At 50.8% G+C, this 20,546-nt stretch overlaps 1 protein-coding gene across 14 annotated transcripts; it reads right to left on the reverse strand.

The window, feature by feature from the left end:
* Nucleotides 1–1,461: 1,461 nt before the first annotated feature.
* RPAP1 (RNA polymerase II associated protein 1) lies at nt 1,462–17,955 on the reverse strand. Of its 14 annotated transcripts, XM_081507706.1 has the most exons (26): nt 17,910–17,955; nt 17,631–17,746; nt 16,892–17,138; nt 16,446–16,594; nt 16,076–16,165; nt 15,520–15,640; nt 14,504–14,725; nt 13,439–13,618; nt 12,321–12,436; nt 11,773–11,871; nt 10,785–10,886; nt 10,398–10,565; nt 10,086–10,268; nt 9,829–9,963; nt 9,563–9,733; nt 8,969–9,126; nt 8,347–8,505; nt 7,991–8,192; nt 7,452–7,561; nt 7,014–7,209; nt 6,691–6,843; nt 6,336–6,481; nt 5,005–5,761; nt 2,271–2,447; nt 2,071–2,130; nt 1,462–1,967 (listed from the first exon to the last, which is right to left on the reverse strand). In XM_081507706.1, the coding sequence occupies exons 3-26, from the start codon at nt 17,070–17,072 to the stop codon at nt 1,815–1,817; spliced, it is 4,188 nt and encodes a 1,395-aa protein (XP_081363832.1). In that variant the 5' UTR covers nt 17,073–17,138; nt 17,631–17,746; nt 17,910–17,955; the 3' UTR covers nt 1,462–1,814. The 14 variants fall into 14 exon arrangements, with proteins under 14 accessions (XP_081363832.1, XP_081363828.1, XP_081363833.1 ...); XM_081507702.1 differs by lacking the exon at nt 17,631–17,746; XM_081507707.1 differs by lacking the exon at nt 17,631–17,746 and having other exon boundaries at nt 10,785–10,879; nt 11,766–11,871.
* Between the last annotated feature and the right edge of the window lie 2,591 nt (nt 17,956–20,546).

Consider the following 20,546-nt stretch of genomic DNA (forward strand, 5'->3'; position numbering starts at 1 on the left):
AGTCTTTGCCTACCACCACTAAAGTCCACAGTGGAAGGGGTGTTGTAGAACCTTACTATAGAGAATCCCCCTACCCACACCCTGCCCCAGACCCACCATCAGTCAAATTCATATGTTGTAACTGAATCTCCATATTGAGCATATCTGAAGGTGGGGCCATTGGGAAGTGATTAAGTCATGAGGTTTTTCACCTTCATGAGTGGAATGGGATTAGTACCCTTATAAAAAGATGCCCCAGGGGAGTTCCCTGGTTGCCTAGTGGTTAGGACACAGCATTTTCACTGCCATTGCCTGGGTTCAATCCCTGGTCAGGGAACTGAGATCCCACAAGCTGTGTGGCCAAAAATAAGAGGCCCCAGGGAGCTCCCTTGTCCCTTCTGCCATGGGGGAGCTGTCTATGAACCAGGAAGCAGGTCTTCACCAGATACTAAATCTGCCAGCACCTTGATATTAGACTTCCCAGTCTCTGAAAGTGAAAGTTGCTCAGTCGTGTCCAACTCTGTGTAACCGCATGGACTACACAGGCCATGGAATTCTCCAGGCCAGAATACTGTAAGTGGGCAGCTGTTCCCATCTCCAGATCTTCCCAACCCAGGGATTGAACCCAGGTCTCCCACATTGCAGATGTTTTCTTTACCAGCTGAGCTGCAAGGAAAACCCAAGAATACTGGAGTAGGTAGCCTCTCCCTTCTCCAGTGGATCTTCCCGACCCAGGAATTGAACTGGGGTCTCCTGCATTGCAGGTGAATTCTTTACCAACTGAACTATCAGGGAAGCCCTCCCAGTCTCTAGAACTCTGAGAAATAAACGTCTGTTGTTCATAAGCCACCCAGCCTGTGGTATTCTAATATAGCAGCCCAAACAGATCTAAGACAGACAGCTACCACACCAGTCTGACTGTTGGATTCTTGTCTCAGGATAGCAACTGATGGAAATAAGGGGACACAGGAGACAAGCTGGGGGCCTCCCAGGTGGCGCTAGTGGTAAAGAAACCACCTACCACTGTAGGAGGCTTGGGTTTGATCCCTGGGTTGGGAAGATCCCTATGGAGGAGGGCATGACAACCCACAACCCACTCCAGTATTCTTGCCTGGAGAATCCCATAGAGGAGTCTGGTGGGCTATAGTCCATGGGGTTGCAAAGAGATGGACATGGGTGAAACCACTTACACACATGCATGCAGAGACAGGATAATGACCTCATTAAGGATACACTTCAAGTGGACTGCTGAGAGAGTCCTTCTAGAAGTGCCCCATTCCCAAGAGCATTGCCCCAGCCTGGCTTCACTCCAGAACAGGGACCCATATTTTTGTCATCCCAGATGTGGACTTAGTTTTTGCCTCCCATTCATGATTTCTCCCCTGTCTCTCTCACAGCAGTCTTGCTTCCCTCAGGGATAACCCATCCCTTGATACCAATCCTGAACTAGCATATCTGAAACCAGTCCAAATCACATTCCCAGAAGATTCAAAAAAATTTATTTCAATGCCCAGCTCCAGTATTCATACACACTAATGCCAAGGCGTGGGCAGAGGAAGAGAGGTATAGTTGGTTTGCCTTGTCCCCAAGAAGGGGACATAGCTAAGTCACCCTTCACTCCAGTATAGACCCTCAGAAGTCCCAGATCATGGGCTCCAATTATCAGGATATACAGGTAGGTTCACCCAGCTCCAAAAAAGCTCAAAGAGCTTGCTTGCTCCCAGGAAGGCAGGCCTTCTGCTCTTTTGTTTCCTGCCCACTCTTAGGACACAAAGCCAGGTATCTGTTGGTAACTCTAGGAGAGTACATCCATCTCTTCATCTGCAGCAGCTATACTATGTCTCTGATACCCCATTTGGGAGCACCCCTGAGATCTTGAGTTTCTGAAGGTACTGCTGACGCAGAGGGGGCAACTGGGGATACACCTCAAAACCCTCAGGAAGGGCAGAATTGGGAAGCTTATAGTGGAGAAGGTGCTGCCGAAGGCCCTGCAGAGAAGAAAGAAACTTTATGTAGCAGGTAGTGAGATCCTGTTGAGATCTGTTCCCCAACACCCTCCATTCTCCCACCTCCAAGATGTGCTCCCCCTACCTCATCTGTCAGCAGCCAAGTCTTCTGCAGCATGCTTCTGCGGGCAGCCTTGATCTTGTCCTAGGGCAGAATAAGAAGAGGTGGCACCAGGCCAAGGGCAGGTACCTATCGCTGGCCTGGCTGGACCCTCACCTCCTCCCCAGCTGACCCAGTTCAACTGCAGGCCCCTTCCTCCCTTTGGAGATGGGGATGTAACTTACTGAGTAATTTGGGTCCTGGGAGAAGATGAAGCTGTTGACATGAGCCACAGCCACAGCATAGAGCACAGGGCACCAGCGTGGATGGAGTGCACCAGTAACCAGAGCCCGGAAATAGAGCTGAAGGAGGGCCAAGTTGTCTTCAGGAGGCGCCGTGTAGCACTCCAGGGACACGGGCAGCTGTGACGGGGATATGAGACATGTTGAGGGTGAGGGCATGATGTGTATCAGTGGACAATGGGGTGGAGGGTTGATGGTCACATGAACCAAATCCTGAGGGCAGAGATCCATCCCTCTCTATCACAAGGGTCAAGGTTAAAGACTAAAGAGCTAGAAATGAACTTATTTAGAAAACAGAAGCAAACTCACAAATGCAGAAAAAAGCCTTATGGTTACCAGGGGATGGGGGGAGAGATAAATTGGGAGATGGGGATATATACACACAACTATATATAAAATAAATTAACTAATAAGAAAATGCTGCTGTATAGCACAGGGAATTCTGTAACAACCTAAACAGAAAAATAATCTAAAACAAAAGAGTGGATACATGTATATATATATAACTGATTCACTTTGCTGTACACCTGAAACACAACATTGTAAATCAACTACACACCAATAAATTAAAAAAAAAAAAGACTAAAGAGCTGGAAAGCAGTGGAAACTGGGAAACGGAGAAGCAGCTGTGAATTTCTACTGCCACCACTGCCTGTTTAATCTAGTTGAAACTTTCAAAATATCACATGCAGCTGCTCAATTCTATTACCAAACCTTTCAAAAGTTCATGTTCTTTGGAATAGTAATTATTTCTCTAAAAAATTATTCTTTCTTAATTCCATGCAGAATGACTATGTGTTTATGTGCAATGGTGTTTATCAGAGCATTACTTAAAATAGCAAAAAATCAGAAACAAACTTTGATGCCCACTAACGGGTTCTAATAAACTGTGACATACTTGCACAATGGATTATTATATAATAAAAATGTTGATTTCTTAGGCTATTTAATAATGTGAGAAATGCTTATTATATAACATTAAATTAAGAAAACATTATGTGGTGATCCCAATTTTATAAAAATACATATACACATAAGAACTTCCCTGGTGGTGCAGTGGATAAGAATTGGCCTGCCAATGCAGCAGACACAGGTTCGATCCCTGTTCCAGGAAGATTCCACATTGCCGTGGAACAACTGAGTCCCTGTGCCACAACTACTCAGCCAGTGCTTCAGAGCCCTTGAGCCACAATTACTGAAGCCCACATGCCTAGAACCTGTGCTCTGCAATGAGAAGCCACCACAACGAGAAGCCCGAAGCGTAGCCCCCACTCACCTACAACTAGAGAAAGCTCTCACAAAGCAACAGTGCTGCCAACATATATATATCCATGAAAAAGGGTAGAGGGAATTCCCTGGTTGCTGCTGCTAAGTCGCTTCAGTGGTGTCCGACTCTGTGCGACCCCATAGACGGCAGCCCACCAGGCTCCACCATCCCTGGGGTTCTCCAGGCAAGAACACTGGAGTGGGTTGCCATTTCCTTCTCCAATGCGTGAAAGTGAAGTCGCTCAGTCCTGTCCAACTCTTTGCAACCCCATGAACTGCAGCCTACTAGGCTCCACATATCCATGAAAAAGGGTAGAGGGAATTCCCTGGTTAGGATATATATATATATATATATATATGCACATATCCATGAAAATGGGTAGAGGGAATTCCCTGGTTAGGACTCGGTGCTTCCACTACAAGGGGCACAGGTTTGATCTCTGGTTGGGGAAGTAAGATCCTGCATGCTGTGCCATGTGGAAAAAAATTAAAAGACTAGAAAAAGATAAATCAAAATCAAAATAATCACCACTGGGCAGTAGGATTATGGATAACGGTAACATTATTTTTATTACTAATCTATTTTTTTTTTTTTTTCCTTTTTTGGCTGCAGCCTGCACAGCTTGTGGGATTTTAGTTCCCTGACTAGACAGCAAACCCAGGCCTTTTACAGTGAGAGCGCAGAGTCCTAATCACTGGACCACCAGGGAATTCTCTGTTATGTTCTAATTCTTAAAAATATTTTATTTTTCTTTTTAGTTTTTTATCTATACATTTATACTTTACATACATATACTAAAATGTTTATATTTCAAGCTTACCAAAATAAGTTGTAATGGAAATAAAAAAAAAAACAAATCTAAAAAAGCCTGGAACTCTTTACAGCTTACAAGTTTAACTTCTTAGCCTGATAACCAACAAGTTCCCAGAATGGTATCTGTTCTAGACTCCTTCCTCCTCCCATCCTATCATATTTCTTCCTGCCTCTGAGCTTTTGCTTATGCTGTTCCACTAGATACATTCTGTCCTTCCTCAACAATCCAAATTCTACCCAACTTTTTGTGTCCAGATCAATTCCCACTTCTTCCACAAAACCTTCTCCTCATCGAAAATCCACTTTGATCTTTGCCTTCTCTGAATCCTGACTTAACACCTAGAATCTGAATAATTGAGAACTATATTGGTTTCAGTACATCTCTTGTCAACACTGTAGCACCTCACGAGCAAGGAACTGTGCCATTAATAATAATGAACACCTATGGTATGCCAGATACCATGATAAACCCTTTTCATGTATTTTTTCATCTCCTCAAAGTCCCCAAGAGGTAAGATAAAGAACCTCAGGCCACCAAAGCGCCCCGCTGCTCAGGACAGGATGCCCATGGTGGGCCCTGCTGGGCTGAGAAAATACCTGGGTCAGTGGCAGGCCCAGAGCTCGCAAGGCACCCACGTGCTCCCCAAAGAGGGTGAGGCGCAAGGTGACGCTGAATCGACGCTGTAGGGGAAGAAGAATCAGAGCCCCAAAGAGGTGGTCCCCAAAAGAGACAGCCTCAAAATGCTCCAGGAAGTTGGCATAGAGGTCCGGGAAAGATGTCAGGCCAGGAAGCGGGCAATCCAGGTTGAGATTTGGCAGGACTTCAGGCTGGCAGAGCCGGGCCAGGAGGGCTGCCACCAGGCGTTGTATTGGGGTCTCCCGGAACAACTCACTGTCCACCAGGAACACACACATGAGCCGCGCCAGGCGGGCAGCAGGAGACACAGCCCAGAGCGCCCGGGGGCGCCAGCTCTCCAGGATGAGCACCCACTGCAGGGCCCGCAGGGCTGTGCCTACAGTGTCAGCAGGAGGGAGCCCTGAGGGGGTGTCTGAGGCCCGGTGGTAGAGTTGAATCAATGGCAGGAAAGGCCAGTCAGTGGGCAGCAGTGGCTCCTCAGGCACAGGGAGCAGCAAGGCTGGGACTTGCCGGAGCTCCCCTCGGTACAAGGCTTGGGAGGCGAGCAGGCTGGCCCGGGCCAGTGAGCAGTGGGTCAGGTAGCAGCTGCGGATGCTGGGGAGGTCCTGGCAGGCCTGAACGAGGAGAGCCCCTCGCCCACATCCAAGGTCTCCGCCGCTTCCTAAGGAAAGCCGGTCAGAGAAGTCAGCTGCCTCCGGACCCCCTGATGCTCTTTCTCTGTAACAGAACCCAAAAACAAAAATGAGGGCAAGAACCCACAAGGCCACCAGCTCTCCAGGGCCTCTCAGAAGAGGCTCCCAGGTCCAATGCTGCTCCTTCCTGTCCCCCTAATAACCATCCACGTGGCAGTTAAGAGGATGGACACTAGAGCCAGTTACCTAGGTGCTCGTTTACAGAACTCTGTGCCTCGGTTCCCTCATAGTAAAATGCGGATGATAATAATGATAATAATACCCACCTCATGGTACGGGCTAAATAATTAGACATATAGTTAAGGGGGGATGAGACAAAGAGTAAGCACTGAGTAACTGTTAGCTATTACAAGTGTACAGCTAGTCTATAACCATTTACTAGCCATACAGTCACAGAAGTCTCATAAAAATACCCTAGTGTGTCATCCTCATCCTCACTTGACTAATGAGGAAACAGAAACTCAAGACAGGCTAAGCGTAATCCATGGAAGGAAGAAAATTAAGCCCGGGTCTTCTGGTTCCCAATTCAGAGCTGCTCTGGCAACCACCACAGCAGCTTTTTCAAAGGGCTAAGTTGATGCTACCAAGCCTGGACTTACGGGAGGAACTCCAGCCGGAACACACAGCTCAGCATCAGCTCATGGGCGAGGTGCTCACTCCCAGGCAGCAGCCGGCCCAGCAGGGCCAAAGCCATGCCATGACAGAGGGCCGCGTCAGTGCCTGACACTGGTGGCTGGAGTGTTGCCTGTGGACAGAAAAGGGGGAAGGGGGAGGAGGAGGCAGAGAGGGCGAGGGGAGACATAGGGAACAGAAGTGAGGAAGAGAGTACGTGCCAACGGGCACAGGTTCTGGGCATGTCTTCAGGAAAGTAGGAGCTGCACAGCCTGTTAGAAGCAGCATGTGTTCAGAGAGGCAGGATGGGGTTAATGGGGGTGGGGGATTAGGGGCACCCACCGCTCTCTGGGCCAGGGTGAGTGCCAGGTACTGCAGGTGGTACTCATGGCGCAGGGCCCACGCAGAGAAGGGGGTGAGGTGCGGAGCAGCCACGGGAGCCACACATCGCAGGAAATAGTTCTGGAGTCCCGGAGCAGCCAGTACGGTGGCCAGCTGAGGAAGAGTAAGTGTGTTCAGATTCAGAAGGTGACTTCGATGCCTTCTGGGGCTCCCCAGCCGGCCCCCTCTGCCAAACTCAGAAATGAGGGTTTGACAAAAGAGGCCTCCTTTCCCCAAGGGGTGCCCTCCCCTGGAATCCTGCCATCTTGGCCCCCAGCACTCACCTGGCCACACAGTCCTTTGTGGATCCGGCCCAGGGTGTTAAGAAGAGACAGGAGGGCCGTGAGGAACGGGAAGGGGGAGGCTGAGCCAGCCAGACTGAGAGGGGGGCAGCCCCCTGCACAGCCCAGTGATGCGAGGCTGGAGATAGTTTCGGGGGCCACAGCACAGGACTGTGGGTTGCACAGAGGGGAGCAGCACCTGGAGGCAGAGTGGAGAAGCCGAGGGGGCTCTGGTCTGAGGTGTGCTGGGTTGTCTGCAACCAAGGCCAGTGGCATGGTGGCCATGCAGACAGGGCCCACAGTCCCTGGAGCCCCCAGCTTCTGCCTATTAGGGATTCAGGTCTCCCTCAAGCTGAATGGACCAGGGAGCTAGACTCAGGAACCCCACAAGGAGTGAAACTGCCTCCCTTCACCAACCTCCACCACACACATAGTACATACCCCAGGGAATCCCACAGGCTGCCCAGAGAAGGATGTTTCAGCAGGGGCAGCAGCAGCCCCTCTGACAGGCGCTCCATGTCCTGCAGCCAATCCTCTGGGCACAGGCCTGGCTGGAAGACCATGACACTCACTGAGCTGATGGCCCAGGAGCCCCCATCCTCCTAGATCCTGTGCACTCAGGCCGAGCCTATGATTCCAAGATCCCCAGAGCCAGTGTTTAGAGGCTTCTGCTTTCTGACCCTTCTGGAGGAAGAGAAGAGTCTGAGGTTGTGCTGGCAGGGGTCATGAGAGAGTATAACAGCTCCAGGGAGGCTGAGCTGCTATTTGGGGTTCTCTGGCCTCCACCAGCATGGCTCCTTGAAAGCTCTACTGGACGTGAAGGTGGAAAGAGGAAGAATGGTAGGAGGGAAAAGGTGGAGGGCAGGAAAAGGTGGCAAGAGGGAGGTATGGACAGGTGGAGACAGGGAGAAAGAGGGCAGAACGCTAAGACACAGACAGGGCACCTAGCGCAGGGGGGAAGGCGAGTAGGCAACACTCACCTGCTGGCTCCAGGCCTGGTAGTAGGCATCCAGGAAGAGCAGGCAGGCAGTGGGCACCGGGCCCAGGGCACTCCACATCTCAGGTCTGGGCAGCAACTTCAAGGTCTGTCTGAGACATGGCTCCACTAGAGGTTGGAGCCCAGACACCTGTGTCCAAGTGATTGAGGAAGGGGTGGCCAATAGACTGACCTCAGCAGAGTCACTACAGGAGAGCCAAAAGGGGCCGCGGTGAGGATCTGGCTGCCTGGACTGCCCTCTAGGCTCTGGCCACCTTCTTTCTGTGGAGGTGCCTTCCCACTGATCCCAGAGCTCCCGGCAGGACAACTCTCCACCGGCAGCTCAGGGCTAGGGTCTACCTGCTGGGTTCAAGGGCAATGTTGCCCGCTGCCAAGGTCAGCTGGGTGAGGAGGGTGAGCAGCGAGGCGATCCTCTGCAGGGTAGGAGGCCGAGGCGGTGGGCTACTGAGCTCCTTCGGCACAGCCTGCAGGGCTCGCATCAGCACAGGGTATAGCTCCCTGGTGGTGGTGGTGAGGGGAGACAAAGACCGCTCTTCAGTGTGAGGAGGAGACAGAGACAGAAGACACAGAGCAAGGCCCGCTCTGGGGCCTCCGCAGGCTGGCTGAGGAGGAGCAGGAGGGAGGCCTGGGCCGGGTACTCTGGTGAGGCTTCGAGGGAGGCTGGGGGCTGGAGGGAGGGAGACAGCCCCTCAAGGCTTCCACACTACACACCACAGGGAATTTCAATCTGATTTCACCCAGATACCAATGCTGTGATGCACAGAATGTGCTTAACCCAGCCTTGCTCCACTCCCTCCTGGCTAGCCCTGACGCCCCAGCTGTCTTCATTCCTCCCAGAATCACCTCTTCCTCATGCTCAGCCTCCCTTCAAGCCTGGACCTCGAGCAAGGCTGAATCGTCAGTTCAGTCCAGAGTGCAGGGCTGGAGGGGTCTTGAGGGGCCTACCATCATCTTTTCTCACCTGTAAAGGTTGCTGCCTAGGCCGTAGGAGGCCGCCACTGTCCACAGGCGGAAGGCCTCAGTGCTCAGTGTCTCGGCTTCCTCCAGGGGCAAGGCCAGATCCTGTGGGTCTTCCGCTATAAAGCGGCTCAGGCGGCTCCGGAGATCAAAGCCGCTCAGCTGGGGGTGGGCAGAGAGTCCGGGGATCAGGATCACTGAGAGCCCTGTTCTAGGACCCTCTGGTGCCACAGGGTCATAGTTCAGGGCTCGGGTGAAACTACCTCATCCATCCCTCCCTTCCACCCTCCTGCCTGCCTTCTTGTTAGCAGGCACTTGCTGGGCACCTTTGCCAAGGCTGCTTGGTGCCTATTTGTATGTGGCCCTCCTGGCCTGGGTGCAGGGAACAGGGAGCCTTCTTGTCACTTAATGAGCGCAGAGCAAGCCTACAGGATACACTAGGCTCCTTCCTGGGGGTTTCTGTTGCACTTTTAAGCAATTGGAACAGTTAGGAAGAGAAAGATGGCATGACTGGGCTGCCTAAAAGTACAAGAGCCATGCTTAGCCCCCAGTCCAGCTCTGTCTCAAGCCCCCATCCCCTGCCCTGTGTCCTGCTCACCAGCCGGGCAGCAATATTCCTACTGGCTGAGGCCAGGACACGAAGCAGTTTCATGGCAGGAGCACAGGGCACTCTGTGTAGACTGGAGGTAGGCCCCGACCCCATGGGGGACCAGCTGGTGGGCAGGAATTCTCGAACCACAGTCTCTACCAGCCGAGGGCACTCTAGCACCTGTGAGGGCCAGGAGGAAAAGGGATGCGGGCGGCTGAGGGGCAAGGCCAGGCCCAGCAAGGCTCTTTGCCCAGTCCCTGCCTCCTGTCTCTCACCCTTGTGGCTGACTCCAGGGAATGCCGGGCCAGGCGGATGAGCACGGTCAGGATGTCAAGAACCACAGAAGGTCCTGGGCAGGTTACCTCCAGTACGTAGCGCAGCCGAGGCAGCAGGTTGGTAGCCAGAAGCCCCTGAGGTTCAGACACAAGCCCCACGCCAAATGTAGCTGGGCCCCAGGCCTTGAGGAACCCTCCTGCCCAACACGTGCTTGCCCTAGAGGTCACGGGACTGGTGCAGCTGCCCGCACTTGTACCTTGATGACGTCATGTCGGGCCAGGTCAGATGGAGGCCGGTTTCTTTCTTCAGGACTCTTGGTTTTTGCCTTTTCTGCTGGGGGTTCTTCATCCTCGTCCTCGTCCTCCTTGCCCTCTTTGCTGGGCATCAGAGCAAACATCAGTGCTCCGTGGTACCAAGAGAAGGCGCTGTCGAGGAGCTCCTGAGAGAGGAAAGTAGGGGTGGAAAGAAGAAGGGATCGGGTCAGGAAATGGGTCGTCAGTGAGGGCAGGCCCAGCAGGGGGAGTAGGGACCATGAGGCCGCGAAGCTTCATTCCTCTGCATGTTGTACCTCATCTCCAGGGGACACCAGCAGGGCCCGAAGAGCCCGGACAGCAGCTGCGATGACCCCATCCACTCTGTCATCCAGGGAGAAGCGCAGCAGGAAGAGGAAACCGGCATCCAGAAGGAGGTGCAAGACGCTGCCCACCAGCCGGTCCCCAAACTCTCCAGCCTGGGCCTTGAGGGCAGGAGGAGAAAACCTTGCTGAATCTGCTGAAGGTACCAAGTCTTCGTCCTAGAGTCTTCACTTGCCTGTCTAGGACCCTGGGTTTGACCTGTTCCCAGTGTGACCCACAGACAGCTGAGGTATGGACCAGTGAGTCAGAATGAAATGGGCAAGGGGTGGGAGAGTCTAAGGGGTGTGGGGGGGACAGGACCAGGCCAGCGGTCCACTCACCCTGCCGATGACCTGGGCCAACACGTGCAGCGCTAGGGCTCTCTGCTGGGACACCTGGCTACGCGTCAGGTGGAAGAGCTCCTGAAGGGAGTACCCTGCTCTCTGGAACAGGGACAAGAAGTCAGAAGGAGCCATGACAGAGGGCAGCACCCATTAACAAATATGCGGCAATCCCTATCTGCCATACATGGAGTTGGCTGTCAAGGCGAAGACAAAGAAAAGTAAGTGATGTTTCTCGCCTCTGCTTTCCATGAGTCCTTAAACTGGTAAAGAAAATAAGACTTGCATACAAGTAACCACAGCCTAAGGCAGACTTGGGGGAAATGTAGTCATCGGTGTTTAATTTGTTACTAAAGAACAGGAGAGAGAGAGAAGGGGTCCCGGAAAAGTGATGTGGTCTCAGTGAGCGGATAGAGCCCTGATGGCCGGGCATGGAGTGAAGGGTAAAGGCTTCCCTGGAGCGGGCTTCAGGAACTGTGTGTTGGAGGGCAGAGGGGGTGTGTAGGGGGAAGGTGGCCAAATGTGCAGCGGGAGGGAAGGAGGCAGAGCTGTGGGGTCAGCAGGGTCAGACAGCAGAAGGGCTGTTCTGCTGGGTTGAGGAGCCAGGGCCTTATTCTGGGAGCATTCCCTGGGCAAGGAAACTCTGAGGCAAGCGATAGTCTGAACGAGGTCAGAGGAAATCAGTACAGCAATCCCATGGGGGAGCGAACCGCAGGACAGAGTGAGTAGAAGACATGGTGACTGAGCGGACAAGAAGGAACAAGGGTGGAAGCAACGTGGAGAGCTGACAAACAAGTTGGCAAGTTCTGGCGACTGGCTGGAGTGTGAGAGAACGTGGAGAAGGATTTCAAGCCTTAGAACCAGCAGGGTCAAGAATTGGAATCGGTGCACAGGAGGGTCGAGGCAGCTGAGCAGCCGCCCTTCTCCACATGGTTGTTAAAAGCACTTGCTGAGAACTGTCCAGTACTCCTAGGAGCCCACGCCTCACCTCCGCCTCCTCTCCATGGTGGTGCAGGCCCAGATGGGTGGGAAGGTCCATGTCGGGGGCCAGCAGCTCTCCCTGAAGACTGAATCGGGCCTGCATCCTCTAATGGGTAGAGAAAGCGGACTATGCACTGGGGCAGTGTGAATTCCTCACGTCCTTCCTCACTGTAACCCCAGGCCTCTCAGGACTTAGGTCCTGCCTGGACCTCTGACCCAAAGTGGGGCTCCTCTGGCCTGAGGGGCCAGGCAGGAAGAGAGGGGTGAGCACAGAGAAGTTTCTCCAGCTAGAGGGATGAGGAGGGCCTGAGTTCTGGGTGCAAGAGCAATAGCTCCACTCACTCCCACCCCACTGCACCCTTGTCAGCCAGTGGGCCCTTCTCACCTTCCACCCCACTACACCCGTTGGCCAGTGAGCCCTCCCCACCTCCCGCCCCGCTGCACCCGTCGGCCGGCGGGCCCTCCCCACCTCCCGCCCCGCTGCGCCCTCATTGGCCGGCGGGCCCTCCCCACCTCCCGCCCCGCTGCACCCGGCGGCCAGCGGGCCCTCCCCACCTCCTGTGTCCGCTGCCGCCGGAGTGGAGGCAGGTCCTGGGTCCAGTGGAGCTTCTCCAGCTCCACAGTGTCCATGTGCAGCCATTCTTTCTGGGGGGTCACAGGCAAGGCCAGAGCTAGGGAGATGGGAGCACAACAGTTTCCCTAAGGGGCTCAGCTTGCCGATCCACTGGGGTCCCAGGTGTCCAGCAGCTGCCACATCCACCTCTGCCCAAGCGTCTGGCAGCCTCTGCCCTCAGCTGTGGCTCACAGCACGGCGCATGGCCTGGAATGACTACTATGGCAGACATCCTGTCCTGGGTTTTAGCCCCTTGCTGACCCCAAAGATTTGCTGGGAGGGGAAAGAGGAAGAGGAGGAGATAAAGAAGAGAGGAGAGAGGAGCAAACGAGGAAGGGAGGACCACAGACATCAGGAAAACCCAGTTCTCCACTCTAGCACTGACTTTCCAAAGGAGCAGGGGAGTGGAGACAATGAGGAGGCGGCAGCTACGTTTCAGCAAAGCAAGATACCGAGACATACACCTGCCACCTCCTCTTCCTCCATCCTCACCCCACCCAAGCCTCATCCAACCTGCTCAGCTGTTCTGGAGCACATCTCCAAGCAGGAGGTTCCTAGGGCTCTCCAAATTCAATTCTTCTTTTGTTAATCACTAATAAAATAATCCAGTTCCTGGAAGATGAGGGCTCCCACTGGCCTTTCTGCTTCAGGTCTGGCCTGTTCACAAGACCTGCATCAGGCCCTTCCTCTCCCACCGCCCTGCCATCAGCAGAGAGAGCAGAGGCAGAAAGAACTGTGGGATGGGTGGAGCCAGAGCTGGGGCAGCTATTGCAAAGGCAAGGGGCAGATGGTCTGCGGGGGAGGGGGCCATTCAGCCATCATACTGTGCTGTCTCCTACCGGGGAAGGGGGAGAAGGAGCAGTTAACAGGACAGGAACACAGGAAGCGTGTGCGGGAAGAATATATGCATGAGCAAATGAAGACTGATTTCAAGCCAAGCATGAGGATTAGCATTACATGTTCAAGGACAGAGAAGGTTCTCTCTTCCCATCTGCCAGACCCGGGAGAAGGAATACTTTCCTCTGCTTTCATTCCTCCAAAGTCCCCTCCTCCTCCACACCTGGGGTTTCTGGCTCCAGCTCATCTTCCTGCCTGGGCACACTGGCAGAAGTTGGGGCAATGGCCTCCTTTCCAGTGACCTCAGCAGAGGGTCTTCCTGGTCTCTGCTCCCTTGTGGCCTTCTCTTCTGCTTGCTCACGGGTACGGCTATGAGATTTCAAGAAGGCAACCAAGCTGGGATCTAGAACAGAGCATGGAGAGGAGAGTGGTTGGAGGCATACCCTTCCCAGCATCCAGTAGACCCAAAACCTGCTGAATGTGGCCTGTCTGTGGGTGCCAAGGCCAAGCAAGGCACTTCCCAGCCAGGGTATGCACCCCCTGGGCTCTCTTGCAGCCTCAGTGACCCATATCTGTCACTGGAACCTGCCTACCCACCTATCCCTCCATTTTTCACAGTCCTCTGGTCCAGGCCTCTCTGCCCATCCCTGTGCTTGGCTTCAGGTCAAGGCCCAAAACAAGGGGCTATGGAATAAATGAATCGATGTTGACTAGGGCCAAAAAGAAAGCGTTTAGGGGAATAGTTTCTCACTTTCAGTTATTTTATTTATTTACTAATGCACAAATAGTCACTAACAACCTAATATATGCTATGCTCTATGTAAGTGCTAGATACATAGTTTGAAATAAGATTGACTTGACACTACTGTTTTGGTGACTAAAAACTAGGAGGGAGGTGTAATACGGCACAGTATATAATTCACATAAAACAGAGTGCCCTGCAGCTGTACTAGAGTACAGCCAGAATACAGTGTATACTATAATACATCTGTACTGTATACATGATCTACTGGTTAAAAGCACAACCCACGAGACCAGGTAGACCTGGATTTACATCACATTCGTGTTCCTTAAAAGGATGTGGTACCAGGCTGCGTGACCTGGGGGAAAATTTCTTAAAGTTTTGAGCCTCAGTTTTATTTGCTTTTCATTAAATAAATCAGGTTAGCACCACCTGCCTCACAGGTACAGTTTGAGGACAGAATGAAAAGCACTCACAGTAAGCCTTCCTCAATAAATGGCAATCCCTTCCTAGTCCGGTCTAGGCAGGAAAGGCCTGTACCCGTACCAAGCTGAGCCAGCAACTGCTGCTGTTCCTGCAGGATCTCCTCCGGAGCCAGGGCTTGCAGTCTTGCTACGTTTTCCTCATGGATGGTCTGGGCTTCCTGCTCCGCCTCCTGGCTCTTGAGCCCCTTCCCTGTCACCAGATGGGGTCCCTGGAAGCTGTAGCTGTTCCATGGAGGCTGGCTGCCCCACTCCCTAGGTATGAGTGCCTCACAGGTCACAGCACCTGCAAGAAGAATACTGGGCCTATTCTCTAATCCCATTAGCTCTGGAGAGAGAGAGAGGTCCCAGAGTCTTCCCAGCCACAGAGCGGAGACCCCCCCCCGGATATGACACATGACTCCAGGCACCCTGGGCCCGGCTTGGGGTGATGACCTCTGTATTCATTTCCCCCCTTGGATTTACATGAGAAGGTTTCCCTCAGAAACATCCCACTGACTCTTCTCTTGGATGTCTAGGTGGACGTTTGCCTCTAGAGGTCTGCCCCCAGTTCTTCTCCTAGTAATTTGCATCCCTAAAGAATTTTGGCCTACATCTTTATTTTACAGCCTCTATCAGACGCTTCAGGCTTCCCCAATGGCTCAGGAGTAAAGAATCTGCCTGCGATACAGAAGATGCAGGAGGCCTCGGGTTCAATCCCTGGGTTGGGAAGATCCACTCCAATATTCTTGCCTGGAGAATCCCATGAATAGAGAAGCCTGGCAGGCTACAGTCCACAGGGTCGCAAAGAGTCAGACACAACTAAAGCAACTCAACACGCACTCACACACACACCAGACATTTCTATGCCCTTTTTTTCTCCTATAGTCAAGTAATGACCTGTCCTCTGCCTGCACCTAAGACCCAGATATGGACCCAAGCTGCCCACACTCAATACTCTCAGTAGGGTATGGGACAGCTCCTCTTTAGATGGCTCAAATGCACTTCAGGTTTGAAGCAGAAAAGATGAATATCCAGAGATGACTCTATGATTGTGTATTACAAAAAAGCTGAGCCCAAGCCTCTTCAATCCCCACTCACTCTCTGATGGATCCAAGATAGATGCAACTTCTCCAACTGGTGAGACCTTGGCTCCACATGCTCTCCTTGCTGCAATTTCCTGGGCAAAGATGCTTCTCTTACCAGCTGTCACTGGCTTCCCCTAAAGGGCAAAAAGAAAAACCGGGTGACAAATGCTCATTACCCTATTCTCTACTCAACCTATTGATGTCGCTGGAACAAGGAGATATAAGAGACTTAATCTCCAAGGGTCACAACCCTAGTCCTCAGGAAAAGCAAGGCTCCATAGAAGCACAAGTTTTGAAGTATGACAGACTTGGGGTGGACTTCTGGCTCTTCTATTAGATGTGTGGTGTAGGACAAGCTATCAGTTTTCTTATTTGAAAAATGAAGATAATAATGCCTATATTATATGACTGTTATGAAGACTAAATGAAGTAATGCATATAAAGTGCTTAGTGCTGTGCTGTTTTAACAATGGAATTGTTTATCATTATTAAGATTATCTACCTGGGGAAGATTCACTATGATGCTCACTACTGTCCCCTAAACACCACCTAAGGTGACCTCTGCCTACCTGTTTCCCCTGTGAGCGATGGAATACAGGAGGGAAAGCAACGCCACTGGACACAGGCAGATTCACAGGCATTGAACTTGTATCTCGTTCCTGCAGCAAAAAAGTACAAAGCAGTAAAGATATAGACAAATCCCCAAGCTCAACGCTATCCCATTAACCTTAGTGCTGTATGACTAGAACCTCACCCTAAGGAGTCATGAACCCACCTTTCTTCTTAAGGCACAATGATTCTAAACCAGCCCCTAACCTGACTGCAGGGGGATGGAGTCCCATCTTTCTGAATCACTCTACTCAGTAAGGCTCACCATCCACACCCAACATCCCTGCTGCCCTAGGATGCCTTGCTCCATTTAACCAGGGTGAGACGCACAATTATCTTAGTCAAGACAGCAGTGATGTGCTGATCGTGCCTGTTCAGCCTCTCTTCAGGGTCCTCATGTTCAGGCAGGAGATGGCCAGGGCTGGGCCTGGCTCTCTTTGGAGGGGCAGGAACCAAAGCTGGGGGCAAATCTGGGAGACCTAAGAAAGGAAAAAACTCAGATGTGAGATTACTCTTATCTTCCCAGGAAGAGACTGAGGGCTAGAGGGAAGCCAAAGAAAGAAAGGCAGCTGCTGTGGGGCCCTGGCTCAAGCTGTCACTTTGGGTAAGGTATTTAATCTTTTTGGACTCAGTTTCTTCATATGTAAAATGGGGCTGCAGCAACAGAGTTCTGCAGTTCTGAAACAATTACAGGCAATCCAGCTACATCAGGAAGAGGGAGAAGACCCTGAGGTTGTACCCCTCTCCTTTTCAACCGCATACCCACAGCCACTCACTGTCCAGCATCACCACATCCCGATGATCCTGCATTGGAGGCTGCTCCAGGTTGGCATCCCCAGCTCTCCTACTTCCTTTCTTCACCAGCTGTACTGCTGGGGTTGCACCAGCTGCAAGAAACTGACGCTGGAAGCGCAGCAGGTCCACCTCCGACTCCCCTGGCTTTGGTCTTGACAGCATCTTGACGGTCCAGCTGCCTCCCTAGTTCAACTCTTTCCAGCACTGCTTCAGTGTAGGGGATTCACCCTAGAAGCCATAAAGATAATGGGCCCTCTGCAACTGAACCTCAGTTCTTTTTTGTGCATCAGAGAAGGCTCCTTTTCCCTAGGTTCATGTGGACTCATTTCTCCTCATTCATACCTGATTGCCATTCTCTTTATTTAGCCTTCCCTGATGTCAACAGCCCAGCAACAGTATTTACTGCCAACTTAGGTTGTTTACAATCTGTGGATTATAAAAACTCAGGAACAACCACAGAGGACCTAAGGAAAATGCCTTCAAAAGCCAGGCAGATAAATGTGTCATACCAGGGAGTAATGATTCAGTATCAGACTGGTGGGAACACGCCTGGTTTAAAAGTATTCAAATTATTAAAAACCTTGGGCTATAAAAGATTGATATATAAAAATCATTTGTATTTCTACACACTATCAAAGAACAATCAGAAAACAAAATTAAGAAAACAATTGTATTTACAATAGCATTGAAAACAATAAAATATTTAGTAATAAATTTCACCAAAGCAGTCCATGACTTGTACTCTGTCAGGCCCCACAACTGGGCTCTACGGTCGCAAGTGCTCCAGGATCACTCGTGTCAGCAAAGAGAAACCACGGAGTCTCAGACTATGCTGCCTGCAGATGGAGGGCCGTGCTTAGGGTCTCCGCATCGAAGAGGCCGCGGCCGCCCCTGGCCACACCAGACACTGGAGCAGGCTCCGACAAAGAACTAAACACCCTGCATCAGAGCCCTCTGCCAGGATCTCCTGCAGTCCGTCCCGGCAGCCAAACCACCTACTCGGTATAGAACCACCTGGGCGCCGCCATCTTGCCTCGCTGGGGCCGGGCTTCCGCCGCCGCCGGTTTTGAGCTTCCGCTCCGCATCCCGGCTCCGCCCACTCTTGGGAGGGAATGGCTGTTTGGGGGTTCGGGACGCTTGAACAGGAAAGTACTCCAGCAAGTAAGCTTTACGCAGACTCCACACAAACAATACCAGTGACAGAGGCAAAGAGTTACTCAGACGCCCTCCCGCACTCACCAGCCGGGATAACCGTATGCTACTACACTCCAGCACCCAAGCTCAGAAGCAGCGCATAGAAACCTGCATACTCAGGACGGTAGCCTCCCCAGTGTGATTATGGACGACGAGTAAGAAGATTACCGGGGCTTCCCAAGTGGCTCAGTGGTAAAGAGTCTGCCTGCCAATGCAGGAGCCTCAGGAGGCCCGGGTTCGATCCCTGGGTCGGGAAAATCCTCTGGAGGAGGAAATGGCAACCCACTCCAGTATTCTTGCCGGCATTATTCCATGGACAGAGGAGCCTGGTGGCCTACAGTCCATGGGGGTCACAAAGAGCCGACGGTGACCGAACAAGAAAATAACCAGGACAAAGGAAAGGTGAAGCCCAAGGCATTCCTTCGAATCTTCCATCTACACTACCTGTGTGTCATGTTGGGAGCATACTGCCCACTATCAACTATCACCAGTTACCTTTTCACAGGCATGTGCCCTGTTCCCTTGCGTAAACTTTGAGTTCCTTGGGGCAAATCAGGCCTTCTTTTTTGCATCCATCATGCTCAGCACCCAGTATATTGCCATGGTCATATGACCTTAGTAAATCATTGCTTGATTGAAGGCCATCTTAGGGCAGCCAGTATGTTAGCAGGCATCAGAAACACCTGGAGGTCTTGTTAAACCAGATTTCTGGGCCACATCTGAGTTTCTGATTCACTCAGTCTCTAACAAGAACCAAGAATTTGCATTTCTAGCAACTTTCCAAGTATTCTATAAAATCCTTCTTTAGCTCTCTTGGTTTCAACTGCGGCAGTAAATTTCAGCTGCTAGGATTTAGCCAATCTTGGGATCCAAATAGTACTGGCTAGTCAGAAGTTGATGGCGAGTGAGGGAGGGAAATTGAATCCAAAAATGCAGGAAGAATGGATATAGAAAATCATTGTTTGCAACCACTAATGACATAATTACTGCAGGCAATGATCATCAATGATTGATAAAACTATTAGGTAAAAGGTTGATGAGAACTTTGGATGGATGGATCAGGTGGCCAGCTTTTTAACCTACTGATGAATCTTAACATCACTGAAAGTGGGGCCACTGGGCATAATGTGCCCTCTGATAAGATGCCACTGAAAGTGCAAAACACATCCTAGGAAGCCTTTATAACAAAAAAATTGAAGCTAAACCGAGTCAAGCGTCTAGCTCTATCATGTCTAACTGCATTAAGGGACTATTAACTAAATATGTGGTCCTGATTTGTTTGTATCCTGATTCAAACAAACCTACTATACAATGATACTTTTTGAGACTGTTTGGAAAAACTAAAACTAAAACACACACTATTAAGTATTTTTAAAACAGTTTTTTGGATATGGGGAGTTCCCTGGTGGTCTCGTGGTTAGAATTCAGTGCTTTCACTGTCATGGCCCACGTTCAATCTCTGGTTAGGAACTGAGATCCTGCAAGCCGAGTGGTGCAGCTAAATAAACAAGTCAATAAATAAAATGTGTTTTTTTTAAATGTTTCGGGTATGGATGTGGTTGTTTATGAAAAATAAACGTTATTTTAGAATACCTTTAGCTTTAAGAATTGTAAAGAAAGAAACATTCCATTTATCCCAAACATAGTAGCATCTATCGTTAATATGGTAGGTTTGTTGGTATTAATAAACCAATATTTGGCATAGTATTACTAAAGTCCGTACTTTATTCGGGTTTCCTCAACTTTTCCCTAATGTCCTTTTCCTGCTCCATCTAGGATACCACATTACATTTCATTGTCATGACTCCTTAGGCTTCTCTTGGCTGTCACAGCTTCATAGAGGGTTTTTTTTGCTTTTGTTTTTGTTTTGATGACTTGGACAGTTTAGAATAGTACTGGTAGGGTATTTTGTGCCATATCCCACCAATGAGATTTGTTTGATGATTTTCTCATGATTAGACTGAGGTTATGAGTTTGAAGTCCTCCCCCTCCTTGAGGCTGGAGTACCTACGTAAATTATTTGTAATCTAGGTCCCTCAGTAGTGAAAACTTGGAGTCCTAACCACTGGACAGAATTCCCTGTGTGTATATGCTTGATTTATGTTTTCAGCTTTTGTTTTTGAACACTTCCTTACTTTCTGGCACTACAAAATGCTCCAAGCTCATCTTGTGTATTTCCTGCCCCAGTCGTAGAATCAGCCATTTCTCCAAGGACCCTTGGTTCTCTTATATTGGAAAATGGTATTAAAAACCAAGATTTGGGTGCTAGATATACTCATTCTGTCAGCCCTTCTCAGCTGACAAAGGGAATATATGTGTATGTGTAACATATACACATATCTATAAATATTTATGTAACTATCTGAATCTATATATGGGTGAGTTTTTTAAAGCCTGTTACAGATACACTGTAATATTTACAGCTGAAATTAATTATATGGC

This window comes from Giraffa tippelskirchi, chromosome 7 (assembly GCF_054371585.1).
Source record: "Giraffa tippelskirchi isolate mGirTip1 chromosome 7, T2T-mGirTip1v1.2.pri, whole genome shotgun sequence".
NCBI classification, from domain to species: Eukaryota; Metazoa; Chordata; class Mammalia; order Artiodactyla; family Giraffidae; genus Giraffa; species Giraffa tippelskirchi.

What these genes read in the sequence shown, in the direction of transcription:
- RPAP1 (XM_081507702.1), bottom strand. Translation starts at nt 17,072, where the DNA reads ATGCTGTCAAGACCAAAGCCAGGGGAGTCGGAGGTGGACCTGCTGCGC. An exon ending in GCAGTTGCTGGCTCAGCTTG is followed by an intron (nt 13,619 to 14,503) that starts GTACGGGTACAG and finishes GCTCTGTTCTAG; the next exon opens with ATCCCAGCTTGGTTGCCTTC. An exon ending in ATTGCCCTTGAACCCAGCAG is followed by an intron (nt 8,193 to 8,346) that starts GTAGACCCTAGC and finishes GCTCTCCTGTAG; the next exon opens with TGACTCTGCTGAGGTCAGTC.